We start from the raw sequence: 17,551 nt of genomic DNA on the forward strand, positions 1-17,551 counted from the left end.
CAAAACCATAGTTGCTAACTAAGTTAGCAACTTTGTTGGTTGCAATGCAATTTCCCATTGCAAACCAACTAAGTTGCTAACAGGTTAGCAACTATGGTTTTGGGAAATGCACCCCTGGAAAGGGGAAACTGCCGACCCTACCTAATAAGCGATATAAGCGGCTGCATAGGGCCCCGTGGCCCCCAGGGGGCCCCGTGTCGGGAGCTCAGAGTGCAATCACGGGATAAGGTGAGAGCTCCGGTCCCAATCGCGAGATCAAAAGCGAAACAAAAAAGGATGTGTGCACATTCAAATGCAATTTCAATTCCAGCAGTTTGAGAGCGGTTGTGACTCCCTGATGCATGCAAATTATGCTGCATACAATATATACACTGTAATAAGTATACAAATTTTAGTAGGATGTGTAGTTATAACCATCTTTTATCTCTGTATTAGAGACTTGCACAGGATGAATGTTTCAGTCCTGCTCCCACAAGATTCTGTCCCACGCCCGCCCGCTCCCGCAAAAATATAGCCTGACTTATCTGGTCCCACTCCTGCCCACGACATTCACGTTTTGTCCTGCTCCTGCCCACAAAATCCCACATAAAAGTAATCTATATAGATTTTTTCCAGTACATCGAATACATTTACATTAAATTGTTCTGTAACATTTCCTAAACTCCACAACATCCCAGAATAAACGCTCCCGATAAAAGATTAGAGTAGATTCTAACTTAATCACTTCTGATTGGCCATTGCGTTCCAGAAATCAACAACTGAGTCTGTGATTGGCTACATTGCGCAACCATTTAATACATGTTATAAACAGAAGCTTGTGCATGTCGTTTTAATGTGTTTTTTTTTTTTTTTTTTTTTTTTTTAGATTTTTTGTTTTTGTTTTTTGCAACCGATAAATAACAATGTATATAAATCCTCTTTTAGTTTGTTTGTTTTCGATTATCAATTTGTGTAAAATAAAATCAGATAGGAGGTCAAACATTCTAAAAAATAAAAGATGGCATTTATTGCAAGATTAGTTAAAACATTCCAAATGCACCTGCATGTTTTTCATCAGTGAAGATTTCTTTAAACAGTGTTAAAATCTTGTCTAGTTTCGTTCTTGTGAACCCTGTCTCGTGTCTCATCTCAGATTTTTGCCTTCACTTCGGTGTTGCTTAATCTGCTTCAACATGTGTTTACTCTTATGTTTGATTATTTTTGCATTATAATCTGGCCTGTCATGCCAGCCCATTTATTATTATTATTCTGTACTCTAATTTAATTTTCATAACCAGGTGTTTTTGTTTTATGCATTAAACTTGATAATTGTTTATACATTTCTCTCAAGCAATTGTTAAACTCTTTAATTTTACATTTTAAAAAGTTTCAAAAGTTTGATTTTTTTCAATGTTACAGGATATTTTTTTTTTAAATAATTAATATTATCATTTAAAATGTTTTTGTCTTAAATGGAACCATTGTCAAAAACTTTGTTATTAGATTTATAATAATAATAATAATAATAATAATAATAATAGCAATAATAATAATAATAATAATAATAATAATAATAATAATAATAATAATTATTATTATTATTATTATTATTATTAATAATAATAATATTTTTTTAGCTAAATCTCAAAATTGTCATATGGTGTGTCTCAAGGATGTTCAATAAATTACAACTTTTATAAATTTAAAAGAAAAGCATACTTTTACAAGATTATTTTTTAATCCATATATTTCAAATTTCTAGCATTTGAAATTGATACGTTATGACTTTAAAATCTTTGTCCTCTAGTGTGACACCATATCATGTTATTAAACTCTATGGACAATTTTATTTAGGACCAGGAATATTGTTTTACAAAAAAAAAATATTTTTATTTGTCAACAACCCAAATCTAATTTCCTATCTATATCTTGAAAGATGGGGGCCCCCTTTTGGAAATCTGCTTAGGGCCCCCAAAATGCTAGGGCCGGCCCTGCTACTACACCTGTACCTAAGATGTCACCATTCCTCTGCCAATTAAAAAAGCTCTTAAAAGCAACCCAACCGAGGAGAGCATAAAATTTAACATCCAGTTTAACATCCAATTTAACATCCAGGGAGTTATCCTCTGGTCTGTCCACTGTCTACTCAACCCTCAGTCATCCTAAGAGGAAATCCCTGTTGAATCTGGTTCTTAGTTGGTCATAAGCTGGTTTAAGATGCTCCTGAGCTGCTACTATGCTGGTTATGAGCTGGTCCTGAGCAGGAGCTAGTTGCTTAGAACCAGCACATGACCAGTGTAAACTAGCTCAAACCAGCTGCCATGCTTCAAAACATACCTACCCGACATATGCTCTTTTTTTTTAACAGGGATGTCATAAGCATTCTCAGAAAATCATGGTTTGCAGGGGTCCACTAGCCTAGACCGCCACTTTGTAAGCCTTGCCCACAATCCACAATGTAGTTTTAAGATGGCTTAAGGCTGGCGTACACGGTGCGATTTTTGCTGTCGTACGAGTTCGCATGCGATTGTTTTCAATCGTGTGGAAATCGCGTATGCACGCATGGTCGTGGCTCGTATCAATTTGAGATGAATTACGAGCCGAGCAGAGTGGCTTACGAGCACTTCCCGACCTCCCGATCATTTTTAAACATGTCTGAAAAGTTTGTGAGTTATCGGTTTGAATTCGTTACATGTGTGCGGTTGAACGAGCCGATTTGTTGATTTATTTGAAGTTGACCAATCACGAACTAGGAAAACCACAGAAGAAGAAAGACGAAGACGGCAGTGCCACGGCAAATGTGGACTATTGACCAGGAGGATAAACTCGCTGAAGTCTGACAGGAACAGCGAGCGCTGTATGATGTTTCTAGCAACGTGTACCATGCTTTTTAGTTCTCTCTCTCTCTCTCGCTCTCTTTCTCTCACACACACATATGTAGTTTACTCTCCTTCGACGTAACGGTTTTCTATACTGTATATCCCCATACACTACCTCTATCCATCACGGAAAATGCATGTTTAAAATTTCTATTAAACACCGTATTTCTTTAAAGCCATTTGGTTTACGAGGGCACAGGAATTGTCCTCACCTATTATAGCTGCACTGGTCTAATGAAATGAGCCACGCTTCATACAGATGTCCTTTTTGCTGTTTATTTGTCTCTATGTCTCTGTCTCTTTCCAACAGACACCGTGAAAACTACAAGAAATAAACATATAATGTTCAAAATATGCATTTAGTCGAGTTCTTTTCAAGTCTCTCATGTAAATGTCCGCTGATACGCAAATGAACACATGCGACAATCCGAATCTGATTACATCACGATTTACACATAACATCGTTTACATAAACTGATATAAAACAACATTTTACAGAAAATACAACAGATTTAAAGATGAATTACCGTGTGCGCCCTCTTAGACCATGCAGATAAAGGTTACTCTTTTCCAGGCTCTGTATACCATTAACATTACTCTGCATCCATGTTTTTTCAACCCATAATGCAACGGTCCCGCGTTCAACTCAACCTGGTCATATGACCTGTTACGCTTCGATATTAACTCTTTCTTAAAGAAACCATGACATTAAACATTCTAAGGGAGCACATTCTCTACTTTAAACAATAAATGAACTCAAATTGATTAGACTGTTTAAACAAACATAAATAATACACATATCTTTGAAAAACATGTCTTTTGACAGTTACACTCCCACCAAATTACTACAATTTGTGATTAACTTTACGTAAATGTTTCAAAAATTAGTAATTTCACAAACCAGATGAACTTGTGACACTTAAAAGTCTCAAGATCAGACAATAAATCAGATTTAATTGTTCTCTACAAGTACTACTAATTTATGAATAGGACGCTCAAGAATTGATGGATTAGTCAGTCGTTGACCCTTTTTCCCTAACTTCCTATTTCCTATTTGAATTTTGGCTTTTCGCACCAATCCGTCTTCATCTGCACAAGCATCAAGCACTAGTCCAAGTCTCCATTCATTGCGGGGAAGCTGTTCCTCCTTGACAATGACAATATCTCCAATCTTTACATTTCGTCTTGGAGAGTGCCACCGTTGTCTAAGGATGATGTTTGCCAGATATTCCTTCCTCCATCTACTCCAAAATTGCTGTGTCAGATATTGTACTCTGCGCCACCTCTTCCTCGCATACAGGTCCTCTGGCACAAATTTCCCAGGTGGAGGCAGAGGGACAGAAGATTTCATGGTGAGTAAATGGTTTGGGGTAAGTGGCTCTAGCCCTTTGGGATCGTTAATGTTATTTGAGGTGAGTGGGCGATTATTTATGATTGACATGGATTCATAGAAGAAAGTTCTCAAGGAGGCATCATCCAGTCTTCCTGCACTCTGTGAAAGGACCCAACTTAGAACACTTCTAATGGTTCTGATCTGCCTTGTGTCTCGCTAACTGCTGAATTCGAGCAACAACTTTCAATGCAGTGTGCCATTTCGAAAACCTATTGAACCGCTCCAAAAAATCTTCATCACTTGCTACCTTTGTTTGTAGCACTTGCGTTGCCCTGATTTCAGGATCACCAATCAGAAGCTCTGGAGTGGTCTCTGATGTGATAATTTCTCTTTCCCAGAGAAACTTAGGTCCAGTGAGCCAATTCGAATTTATCAACTCCGACACCTTGAGGCCCCTGGAAGCGTGATCTGCAGGATTTTGTTCAGAGTCTATATAATGCCACTGTTCAGGGTCAGTCGTTTCTCTAATTCTTTGGACTCGATTCGCTACGAAAACGTGAAACCTACGGGCTTCATTGTTAATGTAGCCTAAGACTACTTTTGAGTCGGTCCAAAAATATTCTTGATCAATTTTGAGCTCCAACTCCTCCTTTAACATTCTACTGACTGCTGAAGAAATCACCGCAGCAGTTAACTCAAGCCTGGGTATGGTCACAACTTTTGTGGGTGCAACCCTTGCCTTGCCAATGACAAAGGAGCAGTGCACTTTGTCTTCACTCAACACTCGAATATATGAGCATTGACCATAGCCATAACTACTCGCATCTGAAAAGTGATGGAGTTCGATCCTCTGGACAGTCCCTAAATAGTCAGGAACAAAGCATCTTGCAATCTGGAGATTGTGCAGATCCTTCAATTCATTTAGCCAGCTAGTCCATTGTGGCATTAACTCTTTGGGAAGTGAATCATCCCATTCAATGCCCCTTTGACACATCTCCTGTAATACTTTCTTTCCTAATAGGAGAAAGGGAGCCAGGAAGCCTAATGGATCAAACACAGATGCGACTGTTGAGAGGACTCCTCGCCGCGTTGCTGGTTTCTCATCCAGGGCTACTTTAAAGGAAAAGGTGTCACTATTTACACTCCATTTAACTCCCAACACCGTCTGGACTGGAAGTTCATCAGAGCCAAGCTCCACATCTTGAACACCGCTGGCTTGCTCACTAACAGGTATAGACTCCATGACCTTTTTGTCATTTGAGATGAACTTATGTAGACGCAATTTCCCTTTTGCACATACAATTCGGGCTTCTTGTACTAGTTTGATAGCTGTGTCCACATTTTCCACACTAATGAGCCCATCATCAACGTAGAAATTACTTTTGATGAAACTGGCTGCTGCAGGATGCTCTCTTTCGTTTTGACATGCAAGATACTTCATTCCATAATTTGCGCAGCCAGGAGAGGATGCTGCTCCAAAAAGATGGACTTTCATGCGATACTCCTTTGGCTCAGTGTTTGTATCGCCATTTTTCCACCACAGGAACCGTAAGTAATCTCTGTCTTCCTGGCTTACATGGAACCTGTGGAACATTCTTTCTACATCACAGATAATTGTTATTGGATATTTGCGAAACCTGCAAAGTACCCCTGTTAGCCCGTTAGTGAGATCAGGCCCAGTTAACAAGTGATCATTTAATGCGGTGCCATCATATTTGCCAGAGCAATCAAACACAACTCTAATCTTCTCTGGCTTTTTAGGGTGATATACTCCCTGGTGAGGAATGTACCAGACATTTCCTTTTTTAGGTTGGAGTTCAACTCTCTCCGCATCGCCATCCTTGAAGACACCTTCCATAAACTTTACATAATCATCCTTGAATTTTGGGTCTTTCTCAAATTTTCCTTTCAGGCGCTTCAATCGCACCAGAGCCAGCTGTTTATTTTCAGGTAACTGTGGGCGTATCTTAAAGGGGAGGGGCATCTCAAGGTGTCCCTCTGAGTTCTTGTGAATTTTCTCATTCATAAATTGCATGAACTGTATATCATCTTGTGATATGCTCCTTTCCCTTGGATTTGTATCTCCAAAGTCTGATTCAAGGGCTCTGATAATTGAGGTAGGTGTCAGATTTGGGAGTTCCTTAACAGATACACGATGGCACAGGCCTGTAACTTCAGTTGACTTTGCAATCTTAGGTGAGGAGCCAACTATGCTCCAACCCAAGTCTGTCCTGATGGCATATGGTTCGTCATCACCTCCTGTGATGACTTGCCGTGGTGCCAAAGCTCTTGAGCAATCGTAACCTATCAGAAGTCCGACTTCACAATCCAGCAGCATTGGAATTTCCTGAGCAATTTCTTTCAGATGATTCCATCTTCTAGCAGTTTCAGGAGTAGGAATGTGGGAGCGTTCAAGTGGAATGAAGTCTCTAGTATAGGCAGGTGGCAAACTGATTAAGCCATAAGAAGTAAAGCCTCTAACTCTGAGCCCACTAACTCTTTCACTCTGAACAATGGAATCTTTTCCCATCATTGTTGTAAGCTTTAACTTGACTGGCTCTGAAATTGCCCCCATCCTCTCACATACCTCTTGATCCACGAAGGTGTTGCTGCTCTGTGTATCCAGAAGGGCATAAACCAAGATCTCCCTTTCAGGTGTGGAAGTTGAAGAAATCCATACAGGCACAATCATTGATGTACTCCCACCATCGCCACTATCTACACAACAGGAAAGTGAAGATGTGTTTTGTTCTGCTTGCATTGCATGAGAAAATGTGACTGCTGTAGAAGAAGGGCGGTCTTCATGAAGTGGTGTTGGATGATGTTTCTTGCATACACTACAAGTAGCTTTACTCTTGCAATCCTTGGAGTTGTGTCCTTTCCTAAGACAGCCAAAGCAAAGGTTATTGTCTAATATGAACTTCCTTTTGTCCTCCACAGACTTACTGGCAAACGTTTGGCATTTGTGGATGGAGTGGTTTTCCCCACAATACCTGCAAGTGACTGAGTTTGAAACTGAAGGCACAGTGATGACTTTGTCGGATCGGTTTGAATCCACTGAATTGCTTACTCCAACACTGTATGTCTTTGACACTATTCTTGATTTATCTGACGCTTTCACATTAGTGATGAATGCATTTGCCTTTGAGCGCTTAACCTCTCTAGATGGCTTCTCTTGAGTAAGCTTGAGGGCATGAAAGGATGTTACTGGATTGCATGCTATTTCTGCTTCTTGTGCCACGAAATCAGCAAACTCCATGAAAGTAGGGTATTCCTCCAATTGTTTCAGCTGCATTGTTACATGCCGATTCCAACGAGATGTCAGCCAGTCAGGGAGTTTTTGTAGCATTTTCTGATTCTCCTCACAGTCATTTAACACCTGAAGCCCTTTAATGTGTGGCATGGCATTGCTACAGGCTGTCAGAAAATCACTAAATTGTCTCAATTTAACTGACTCTCTCGAGCTTATCTTAGGCCAGTCATTCAGTTTTTCTCTAAATGCACGCTGGATTACAAATGGATGGCCATACCGAGAATTCAGTGCTTCCCATGCTTGTTCATAGGCTTCATCATCCTTTCTGTAGAAGCTTCCTTCCAATACAGACTGGGCCTCACCACTGACATATTTTTGTAGGTAGAACAACTTATCAGCTGGATTTGTGCATCGCTGCTCTATTAATGCCTTGAAACTTGTTCTCCACTCTAAGAACTTGAGTGGGTCTCCTATGAAAACTGAGGGCTCAGGTGCAGGAAGTCTACTGAGAACCATTGTGTCATGTAAGGCTTGTACTATTGATGCATCACCATTACTATGGTCTTTTTGTTCCTGGTTATCATTCTTGCATGCCTGTTCCTTTTTAATTTCCTTAGAAGACATTACAGGACAACTGGCTAAATCACTGCTTGCTGCTATACTATCATTACATGACTCACCTGAGTCAGCTTCAGAGTATACCTTGAGCTTTGCAGCTATTACCTGAAGATCTCTCTGATTCTCCAGTCTTTTAAGTTCTAGCCTTTGAGTAGCAATAGCCTCTTCCATTTTTTATCTCTGCCTGCTTTGCAGCCAACTGTGCGGCACACTCTGCTCTTTTTGCAGTGATACTTTGCTGATCTATTGAGGAGCTTGAACGGTGACTACGAATAGACTTAGAGCTTGTAGTCGTAAATATCGACTGAGCATACTCTTTGTCAAGCACCATATGAATTCTTGCTTCTTCTGCATTAGCATCAAATTCCTCTTGCCCCACTTCACTCATACGAACTTTCATTAGCCCCATCAAATCTGCAGTCACTGCTGTACAGGAATCCATTTTTCTTCTAATCTCCGTAGAAGGAACTGATTGAGATCTTATAAGTTCATATACATTTTTCACTTGACTTTCCATTCCCTCTACACTGTCCATCAGGTCACTTAAGTCTTGGTCCGAGCACTCACCCTTCAGTTTGGTACGTGTAGCTTTAACTTGGTCTTTCCAGCTTTCATACAACTTGATGAATTTACTCTCCTTTTGAGAAACTTCTTGCTGCTTAAGCTCCTGCATTTTTGGAGTTAACTTTCTTTCTCGTGAGGATTTCCTGGGTTCATCTGTTCTTGAAGTGGAAGGAATAGGTTCTGTCATTGCTGTTTGAAGTGACTGTATTTTGGAGTGAACATCACCAATGAGTGACTCTAATCTTTCCCTTTCAACATCATTACTTTGAAATTTCAATTGTTCATTTAACCTAATCAACTCTGCTTGAATGGTCTCTATTTGCTCACTTGATTCACCACATTGTGATTTTTCTCCATAAACTGACATTGTAAATGTTTACCAAAAACACTTTAGTACACGGTTACTTAACTATTACTCTCAGATCAAATTACTCACCATTCACAACAATGTCAATGCTGAAGCATAAATCAATTAAAGCAATATATTTATAACACTTTACCTTTTTTTTTTTTTTTTTAATGTCCATATAGATGTAGAAGGCACAGTCAAACCTGCAGTTAACTGCACAGCAGAACTCTTCTGCTTCAAACAACGATGAAATAAACACAGTACTCTGAAGCCTGTAGGAAGGATACTTGTAAGGCTGTAATCTAGAAGGATGAATGTCGCCCTCTACTGCTCGCGTCGCGGTACTTTCCTCGGCTGTGACAACTGTGAAAGGGGAAGTCTCCTCTCTGATGCAATCTCAGACCGCGCGATGGTTCCGCGATCGTGATTCTTCCTTTTCTCCGACGTCTTGTCTGTACGCGATGCTCCAGCGATGTTGCTTTCTCTTCAGATCCGACGGGTACCGTTCCACATTTGGCGCTGTCGGCTTTGCTGGCGTTACGTTTTCACTATAGCTGCACTGGTCTAATGAAATGAGCCACGCTTCATACAGATGTCCTTTTTGCTGTTTATTTGTCTCTATGTCTCTGTCTCTTTCCAACAGACACCGTGAAAACTACAAGAAATAAACATATAATGTTCAAAATATGCATTTAGTCGAGTTCTTTTCAAGTCTCTCATGTAAATGTCCGCTGATACGCAAATGAACACATGCGACAATCCGAATCTGATTACATCACGATTTACACATAACATCGTTTACATAAACTGATATAAAACAACATTTTACAGAAAATACAACAGATTTAAAGATGAATTACCGTGTGCGCCCTCTTAGACCATGCAGATAAAGGTTACTCTTTTCCAGGCTCTGTATACCATTAACATTACTCTGCATCCATGTTTTTTCAACCCATAATGCAACGGTCCCGCGTTCAACTCAACCTGGTCATATGACCTGTTACGCTTCGATATTAACTCTTTCTTAAAGAACCCATGACATTAAACATTCTAAGGGAGCACATTCTCTACTTTAAACAATAAATGAACTCAAATTGATTAGACTGTTTAAACAAACATAAATAATACACATATCTTTGAAAAACATGTCTTTTGACAGTTACACCTATTGCTGAAAAATAACCTTTATGTGTAGGAAACAGTCACGGCTTGTATCAGTATTTTATATGCAGTTATATTAGGCGCGTTCGACTTGAAGCAGCGCTGCACAGAATGATCACCTGTATGACATCAAAGTACCGCGAGAGCGAATGAAATGCATTGGAAATGTGTGCTCTCTTATCCGTCTCGCTGTACTTGAATGTCACACAGTGATCCTTCTGTGCGTGCAGCGGTGCTTCAAGTCGAACGTGTCTATCAACTTTGTGCGATTGCTTCTGGAATTTGCAGGTTGTAAAATTGTGTTGTATATCATCTGGTCCGTTCAATTTTCAGATAAATTCACTCGTGAGTAGGTAAACAAACTCGTGTCTTCTGGCTCTGGAATGTTTAAACTGGCAAATCTTAAATGAGTTTAGTTTTAGGTGTGCTGTTTAGGTCTCACCTGTGTGCGTGAGATATCAGCACCCGAGTGATGATGGAATAAATGACTACTCATATTCCAGCATTGAACATAAATGCTAAATGGTTTGTCTACATGGTTCGATTTTTTTCCGAAAACTGTTCCACCCTACTTCTGACTGTCTCGGCCTCCTTCGTGATCGGTGCCACTTAATCCTCTCAAAACATATCAGAGGAAGCTGGGCCTCATGGTCTCAGCATTACCAGCACTACAGCTGGGTCTACTTTATGTGCAACCCCTTCAGTGCTGGCTGAAACTGTTGGTTCCATCCCATGTGTGGCGAAACAGATGCCAGGTTGTAACAGGTTGTAACAGCCCTGGACACTTGGAAGAAATATTGCTAGATGGAACATGGGAATGGTTTGCAGGAGAAAGGTTGTCATAACAGATCCCTCCAACATGGGTTGGGGGGCGCTGTGCGAGGGCAAACCAAATTTCAGCCATTGGTCGTAAAGTAAAAAATGGCTTCACATAAACTGCATGCAAATGCTAGCTTGTGTGTCAAGCCTGTCAGTTCTTCCTGCCAGACCTAAGGGGCTAATACACTTGGGCAACATATCAGCGGTGTCCTATATAAATCACCAAGGTGGCCTCTCCTCAAAGTGCCACTTTATTCTGTTAGAGTGCCTTCTGGAACGGGTTCAACTCATCCTGCACTCCCTGAGGGCAGCACATATACCGGGCAAATTTAACTGAGGAGCGGATGTCCCCACATAAGAGAAGATGTTCCATCAGAGATCAGAGAATTTCAGAGATCTTTGGCGAGGCCGAGGTAGACCTCTTTGACTCGGAAGACAACTCTCATTGCCACATTTATTATTTGAAGCACAGAGATGCATTGGACCACAACTGGCCCAACCTTACGCATTTCCCCCTATTGCCCTGATCCCGCATGTAATCAGGTGAACCAGGGAACAGGGACACATGGTTCTCTTAGTGGCCCCACTCTGGAAGAACGAACTTGGTTGTCAGAGCTAACTCCGCTGCTTGTAGCAGCCCCCTGGCCCATTCCACTGAAATGAGATATTCTCTTTCAAATGAACAGGACAATGTGGCACCCTTAGGCCAAACAGTGGGCTCTGCACCTTGGACTGCTCGACGGGAGCCTGCAAGCTTCTCAGAGCGCATGTTAAACATGATTTCAGAAGCTAGAGCCCTGTCTACAAGAGTGCAGGTCATCCCGCTCTTTCGCATCCTCCCTCCGAAGAGGACTGGGAGTTATCCTTGTTCTGTCCTATCAGAGCTCTTAGGATTTACATTAAGCATACTCTCTACATTAGCATACTATTCCTTTGGCCTGCAATGTCCCAACAGAGTACGAGCCCATTCCACTAGAGACATCGCCTCATCTTGGACATGGTCTAGAGGTGTGTCCTTTACAGAGACCTGTGTAGCGGCCTGCTGGGCCTCGCCGTACACATTTGCTAGGTTGTATAACCTGGCCGTCCAGGCCTTGCAAGCCAGAATTCTTTCTGCTTAAGTGGGCACACACTTGCACTATGCAAAACAGTTCAGACCATAACATGTCTGTTAGTTTTCTGGAACAATTACCTCTGGAGCAATTACCCAGGCTGGGTGTGACCTCTGTGAGTTTAATCCCATTTTAGCCTTGGAGAATATTCGGTAACACTTTAGAATATAACATGGATCATATTACATACTGATTAATTAACACATCTTCCTTAGTAGTTAACAGTAGTGAGTTAAGTGTTAATGAATAATCACCTGTTAGTTCTTCAATAATTCCTTATAAGTTATGTAGTAAGTAAGAAACAGTATTCTAAAGTGTTACCGAATATTCTTATGCTCATTTTAAGGAGGTTATATTATGCAGTCATTCCTCTACCAGCATGGTGTGATTGTACTGGGTTCCCATAGCATCTTTTAAGTAAGATGCAGTACAAGTGAAGTATCGACAAGGAACATACTCTATTACTAATGTATTTACATCTTCTCTGTCATTGTGCTGTCAGTTTCTTCTTTGGAAATTTATTTTTCATTGAGTGGCATTGTTTGTTGGGGATAGCAACAGTAACTAAGTAGGGTGGGTATTTGCGAACAGTCAATTGAAAGGTCCCCATAAAGGTTGTGTTCGTTAGTACAGTATAGTAACAGTAGACTTACAATGTAATATTTATACTGCACATGTTAAGGTCTTTATCCTGTGGTAATCAAGACTCTGGCCTGTGATGCAGTTAATTGCCTAATGATTCCAAATGTGTTTAAAAAATAATCAACACATTGAATCCACTAAACATGGTCATATAGATATAAAATCTAAAACATTATTCATTGGAACATAAATCTAGTTTTGTCATGAAATACTAGATGGTGAAGGCTGATAGGTCCTTAATGCAACATGATAGCGATCACATTATCAACACATGGCACAAGCTGATTGGTGTGTGTTGCATCTGTTGTCAGTTAGGCTGCTAATGAATATTTAAATTGTTTGGTTCTGCATTTGATGTAAGCAATTCTTGAAACCGTCTCAAAAACCTTCCACCTCCCCCAATTCCACCTGTATAGGGGTATCTGCTAGGGGTAATTTCCTGTATGTTATTTGTGCAGCAGCAGAATTATATCTTATATGCCTACAGCAGTGTGTATGTTTAGGTGTAGGCAATAGCAAATCCTTTTACTTGTTTTGCAGTATCATCAATAATCAACAGAATCAACAGCAACCTATCAGATCTATTTCTCTAAGACCAAATAAATTAACATTGTCACATCCATTACCATGCTAAACTAAGTGTTTGCGTGACAGTTTCAAATAACGGTTTCATGAAAATTAACTGCATGATTGGAATGATGTAACTACAGAGTAAAGAATCCTCTTTCACAAATCCCTCATAATTTCCAGAACAACTAATGCCACAGCAAATTATTTGATTATTTTTAAAGTATGCTGAGTTGAAGTGATTGTAATTTTTTTTTTCAGGCAAGCCAGTCAGAAACGGAGGAAAGTGTTCCCTCCATGGATCATAAGGAGATTTCGCCACCTGCTGGTGATGGACAGATAGTGGTACATTCTGATTTCCTTCTAAATCTAATCTACATACACTAGACAAATATCACTCAATGATTTATGATCATTATTTTGACTGAATATTTCATAATGTTATCTATAATATATGTCTGCCAAAATATTACATTGTTTACCATGTGATTACCTTAACTTAGACTCCAGCTTAATTTATGGTCTGTTCCTTCTTTCTCTATGATTTGATACAGAGCCCACTCCCTGAGTCAAAATGCACAAAGAACAATGGTGAGTCCATTGTTTTATTATTCCGATTCTAAACTGAATCTATAAGATGATTTTATCCACAGCCAGTTATGGTTATATGCAGATATACCTTTAATCTTAAAAACTATGCAAGCTAAAAGAAAATAAAACCAACATGGTGAATGAGGAAGTATTTGTTTAACAAATGCTAAGATAGATATATCTTATAAAATTAATCATTGTCTCATGATATTACTCTCTAGTCCTGATATGTCAGCCCTCCCTCTACATTGTCTTACCGTATAAAGCTAACTTTTTGTAGTTTTCTTAATGAAGGGGTTTTGTTATTGATTGATTGATTGATTGATTGATTGTCTTAAATGGAAATTACCAGAGGAAAAAAAACTATATAGAAAATGGTAGGTTAAAGGTGGGTACATTAAATAGTGTACAGTAGTATGGAGTATGTAGTGATCTGTCATTTATTTGTGTTTCCTTTAGGTGAACAAGTACACTTATCGAGTCCTAATGTGGCAACTCCTGTATCAGAGAACAAAGAGCCTCCTAAGGTGTCCAGGGTCTGTGGCCTACTAACTCATTCTATTTATCTAAAACACAAAAGCTTACTTCTACCTCTACTCGGTCAATGACTGAGTTTTTGTTATTTTGCTTTCATACACCTTTATACATAAGGGGTCCACAAAATTATATGACATCTACCATTAAGGAGTTACAGCCATTTTAAGCAAACTACTTCCATTTTGAGGGGCTTACCAGTATTTGGACAAAGTGACATAATTGCAAATATATGCACAATTTTAATACTTGGATGAAAATAATTTTCACTCAATAGGCATTTCTCAATGTCAAGGATACTTCCTTGGCAGGACTGGCCGGTGATGCAACCAAGCTAACAATTGTTAAATGACAGGTCCGGTTCAGTTAGCCATCAATAACGTAATTTGTATTTGTATAATTTACAATATCAATATGGTAGTAATTTGTACTGGCATTTAAACGTTAAACTTTACTTATATTTACTACAGTTATAACAAATGATTGGCAACGTAAATAAAAACTGTTAATGCTCCGAGTCCGCTAACGTTCGACATTTTCGAATTTTTAGAACAAGAAAGCAAAGTTGCGCACATATGATTGTGGATGATTTGAGAGCGCGAAGAGTGCCAAGGCTACACATATGCATCCTTTCCTGTGTATGGGATATTTTTCGAACGAAGGACTCAGTCCTTGGTTGAAATTCCGAGGATCCTCAACATTGGAACAGTCTTTAGACGGATGTAGATGACGTAGTATTCTCAAAATTTTGGCTTCCAAGGATCCTTCCTTGACATTGAGAAACGCCTAATGACTGCCTGTAGTCTGGAGCCCATGGACATCACCAAATTCTGAGTTTCCCCCCTTAAGATGCTTTTCCAGGTCTTCACTGCAGCCACCTTGAGTTGTTGCTTGTTCTCAGGGCATGGCCAAATCCACTTTTGCTATTTTAATGACTGAAAAATGATTTGCATGCTTGGACACATCTAAACGTGTTGTCTCTATTCTCTTAATGAGTAATGGGTGTTTTTTGGGCATAACGTGCAATAAACCAATCAGAGTCTCATCTTTCATTCCCCTTAAGAGCCAATTGTGCTCATGCCATGACGGATTTGCTATTTACAGGGCAGAATTTGGCAAGCGCTAAAACAGAACCCGTCTCCGAGATGAAACGGAGCTGCTCGTGTGCTAGCAAATAGCCTAATTCTGATACACGTGATGACTATCCATTATGACATGGAGGCATATATATATATATATATATATATATATATATATATATATATATATATATTTAGCATACAAAAAATTGTTATGCATTGCAATCCTTTAATTTTTAATATCTGGCATGTTTGTGTGCTGCTGTGCGTCGCTGTGTTTAATAAGCAGTGTGTATGCATGTTGTGGACCCGCCTATACTAACACGCTCTTTAAACAACAAAGAACAAACATTGCGCCAGACTTTAGACCAGGTTTGAGTTGGTGTATGGCGCAGTCTATTTTCAGCTCCTTAAAATAGCATTGCCCCATCAGTGCACCTGAACACACCTCGTTTTTAGGCCAGCACGCCCATGGCCACACAAATGAGTGCAAATGCATTTGCTAATTAAACAATGTGGCACTGGACGGAAACTAGCAAACACACTTGCACTGCGCCTTGCATCGCATTGCACCAGGTGTATTACAGGGCCCTAGGTCTTTCTGCCTTTAGTCTTGTCTTTGGTAACTGAAAGGCAGGCGATCAGGCAACTTACTTGACCATTGAAGAATTGTCAATTTGTTTGTCCCACAAGAAGCCTTGAGTTGCTTTCGTAGTATATGTAGGGTCATTATCCATCTGCACTGTTTAACTTTCATCAGTCATTAATCATTAATAGAATTCCACAGGATAAACTTTAACACAAAGTAGCAGCATACAGACACTTTACGCAAACATGACAAGACCCAGAACTGATGGAAAACAGGATTTTAAGTATAGAATGTAAGAGCTGATTAAGTTAACACATCTGAACTGAAGGAACAAATCATATTATTAACCATAGAAACAAAGGAAATTCAGGAAATCAAACAAAAGAATATGGGGGGAAAATTTGTAAGTTAATGAAGCTGAAAGAAAATTTAAATACTGGTGACAATTTAGTGCAGTACATTAAGAATAAGCTTAAAATTAGTGGTTTGAATTAATGTAGAATATATGAATTATTTTCTTATAAAATACAAAGAACATCAGTTAAAGCTGCAGTAGGTAACTTTTGTAAATATATATTTTTTTACATATTTGTTAAACCTGTCATTATGTCCTGACAGTAGAATATGAGACAGATAATCTGTGAAAAAAATCAAGCTCCTCTGGTTCCTCCCAGTGGTCCTATTGCCATTTGCAGTTACGGACCGCTCCCGGTAAGAAATCAACCAATCAGAGCTGCGGTGTTCAAAATGTAGAAAAATGTATAAAATAAGTGAATACACCATGAATACATTTTCCAAACCGTGTTTTTAGCTTGTCCTCAATCACTAGGATGCACCTATAATAAGTGTTTATATTCGGACTATTTTAGATTGCTTCGGGGGTACCGCGGCGGAGTAACCCAGTACCTTTGTGATTCTTCATAGACATAAACAGAGAGAAGTAGTTCCGGCTACAATGTTCTTCCGCAAGACGCAAGCAGTTCTGTTTATAAACCGCTAGAGCGTCAAAAGTTCCCTACCGCAGCTTTAAAATCAGATGTTTGTTTATATAAAGCACTGATTCATATTGCATTTTCCATTCCATTTTGCAACTTGTTATTTGCTTTAAGGTGTTACATTTCTTTTTCTTTCTTTCTTTCTTTCTCTTTTTCTTAAATTCTTACATTGTTTAATAATTTTAATTTTAAATCTTGAAATGTAAAATACAATGTTAACAAAAAAAATATATTTTAAATGAATTTAAAGGAAATTCTTAAAAATTGTCCAGTATATATATGTGCACTACAAATGTATGCCTGTGGCTGGTTTACATGGTTTGTACTTAATTCCTTAGGTGCAAAAAGAAGTGAACACCAGCTCAGAAGATCTGGATACACAAATGGGAAACAAAGGTTAATACAAAATACATCTCTTTGTATGATGTCTAGTTGCAGGAGGAAGATAGATAGATAGATAGATAGATAGATAGATAGATAGATAGAT

The 17,551-nt window shown here is 39.2% G+C and overlaps 2 protein-coding genes across 6 annotated transcripts in view; one reads left to right on the plus strand and one right to left on the minus strand.

Moving 5' to 3' along the window:
- Window positions 1-17,551, plus strand: part of lima1b (LIM domain and actin binding 1b) — a 58,744-nt gene that overhangs the window by 23,781 nt on the left and 17,412 nt on the right. For 4 of the 5 annotated variants that reach the window (XM_026242258.1, XM_026242254.1, XM_026242257.1 and 1 more), the window contains 4 exons: window positions 13,538-13,621; window positions 13,831-13,867; window positions 14,327-14,403; window positions 17,403-17,460. In XM_026242258.1, the coding sequence (XP_026098043.1) occupies window positions 13,538-13,621; window positions 13,831-13,867; window positions 14,327-14,403; window positions 17,403-17,460 (256 nt within the window). The remainder of the gene's footprint in view (window positions 1-13,537; window positions 13,622-13,830; window positions 13,868-14,326; window positions 14,404-17,402; window positions 17,461-17,551) is intronic. The other variant, XM_026242255.1, reaches the window with a different exon arrangement.
- LOC113069233 (uncharacterized) lies at window positions 3,764-10,157 on the minus strand. Its single transcript, XM_026242253.1, has 2 exons — window positions 9,836-10,157; window positions 3,764-9,630 (listed from the first exon to the last, which is right to left on the minus strand). The coding sequence occupies exon 2, from the start codon at window positions 8,231-8,233 to the stop codon at window positions 4,379-4,381; it is 3,855 nt and encodes a 1,284-aa protein (XP_026098038.1). The 5' UTR covers window positions 8,234-9,630; window positions 9,836-10,157; the 3' UTR covers window positions 3,764-4,378.

Source organism: Carassius auratus, unplaced genomic scaffold, assembly GCF_003368295.1.
Source record: "Carassius auratus strain Wakin unplaced genomic scaffold, ASM336829v1 scaf_tig00001155, whole genome shotgun sequence".
NCBI classification, from domain to species: domain Eukaryota; kingdom Metazoa; phylum Chordata; class Actinopteri; order Cypriniformes; family Cyprinidae; genus Carassius; species Carassius auratus.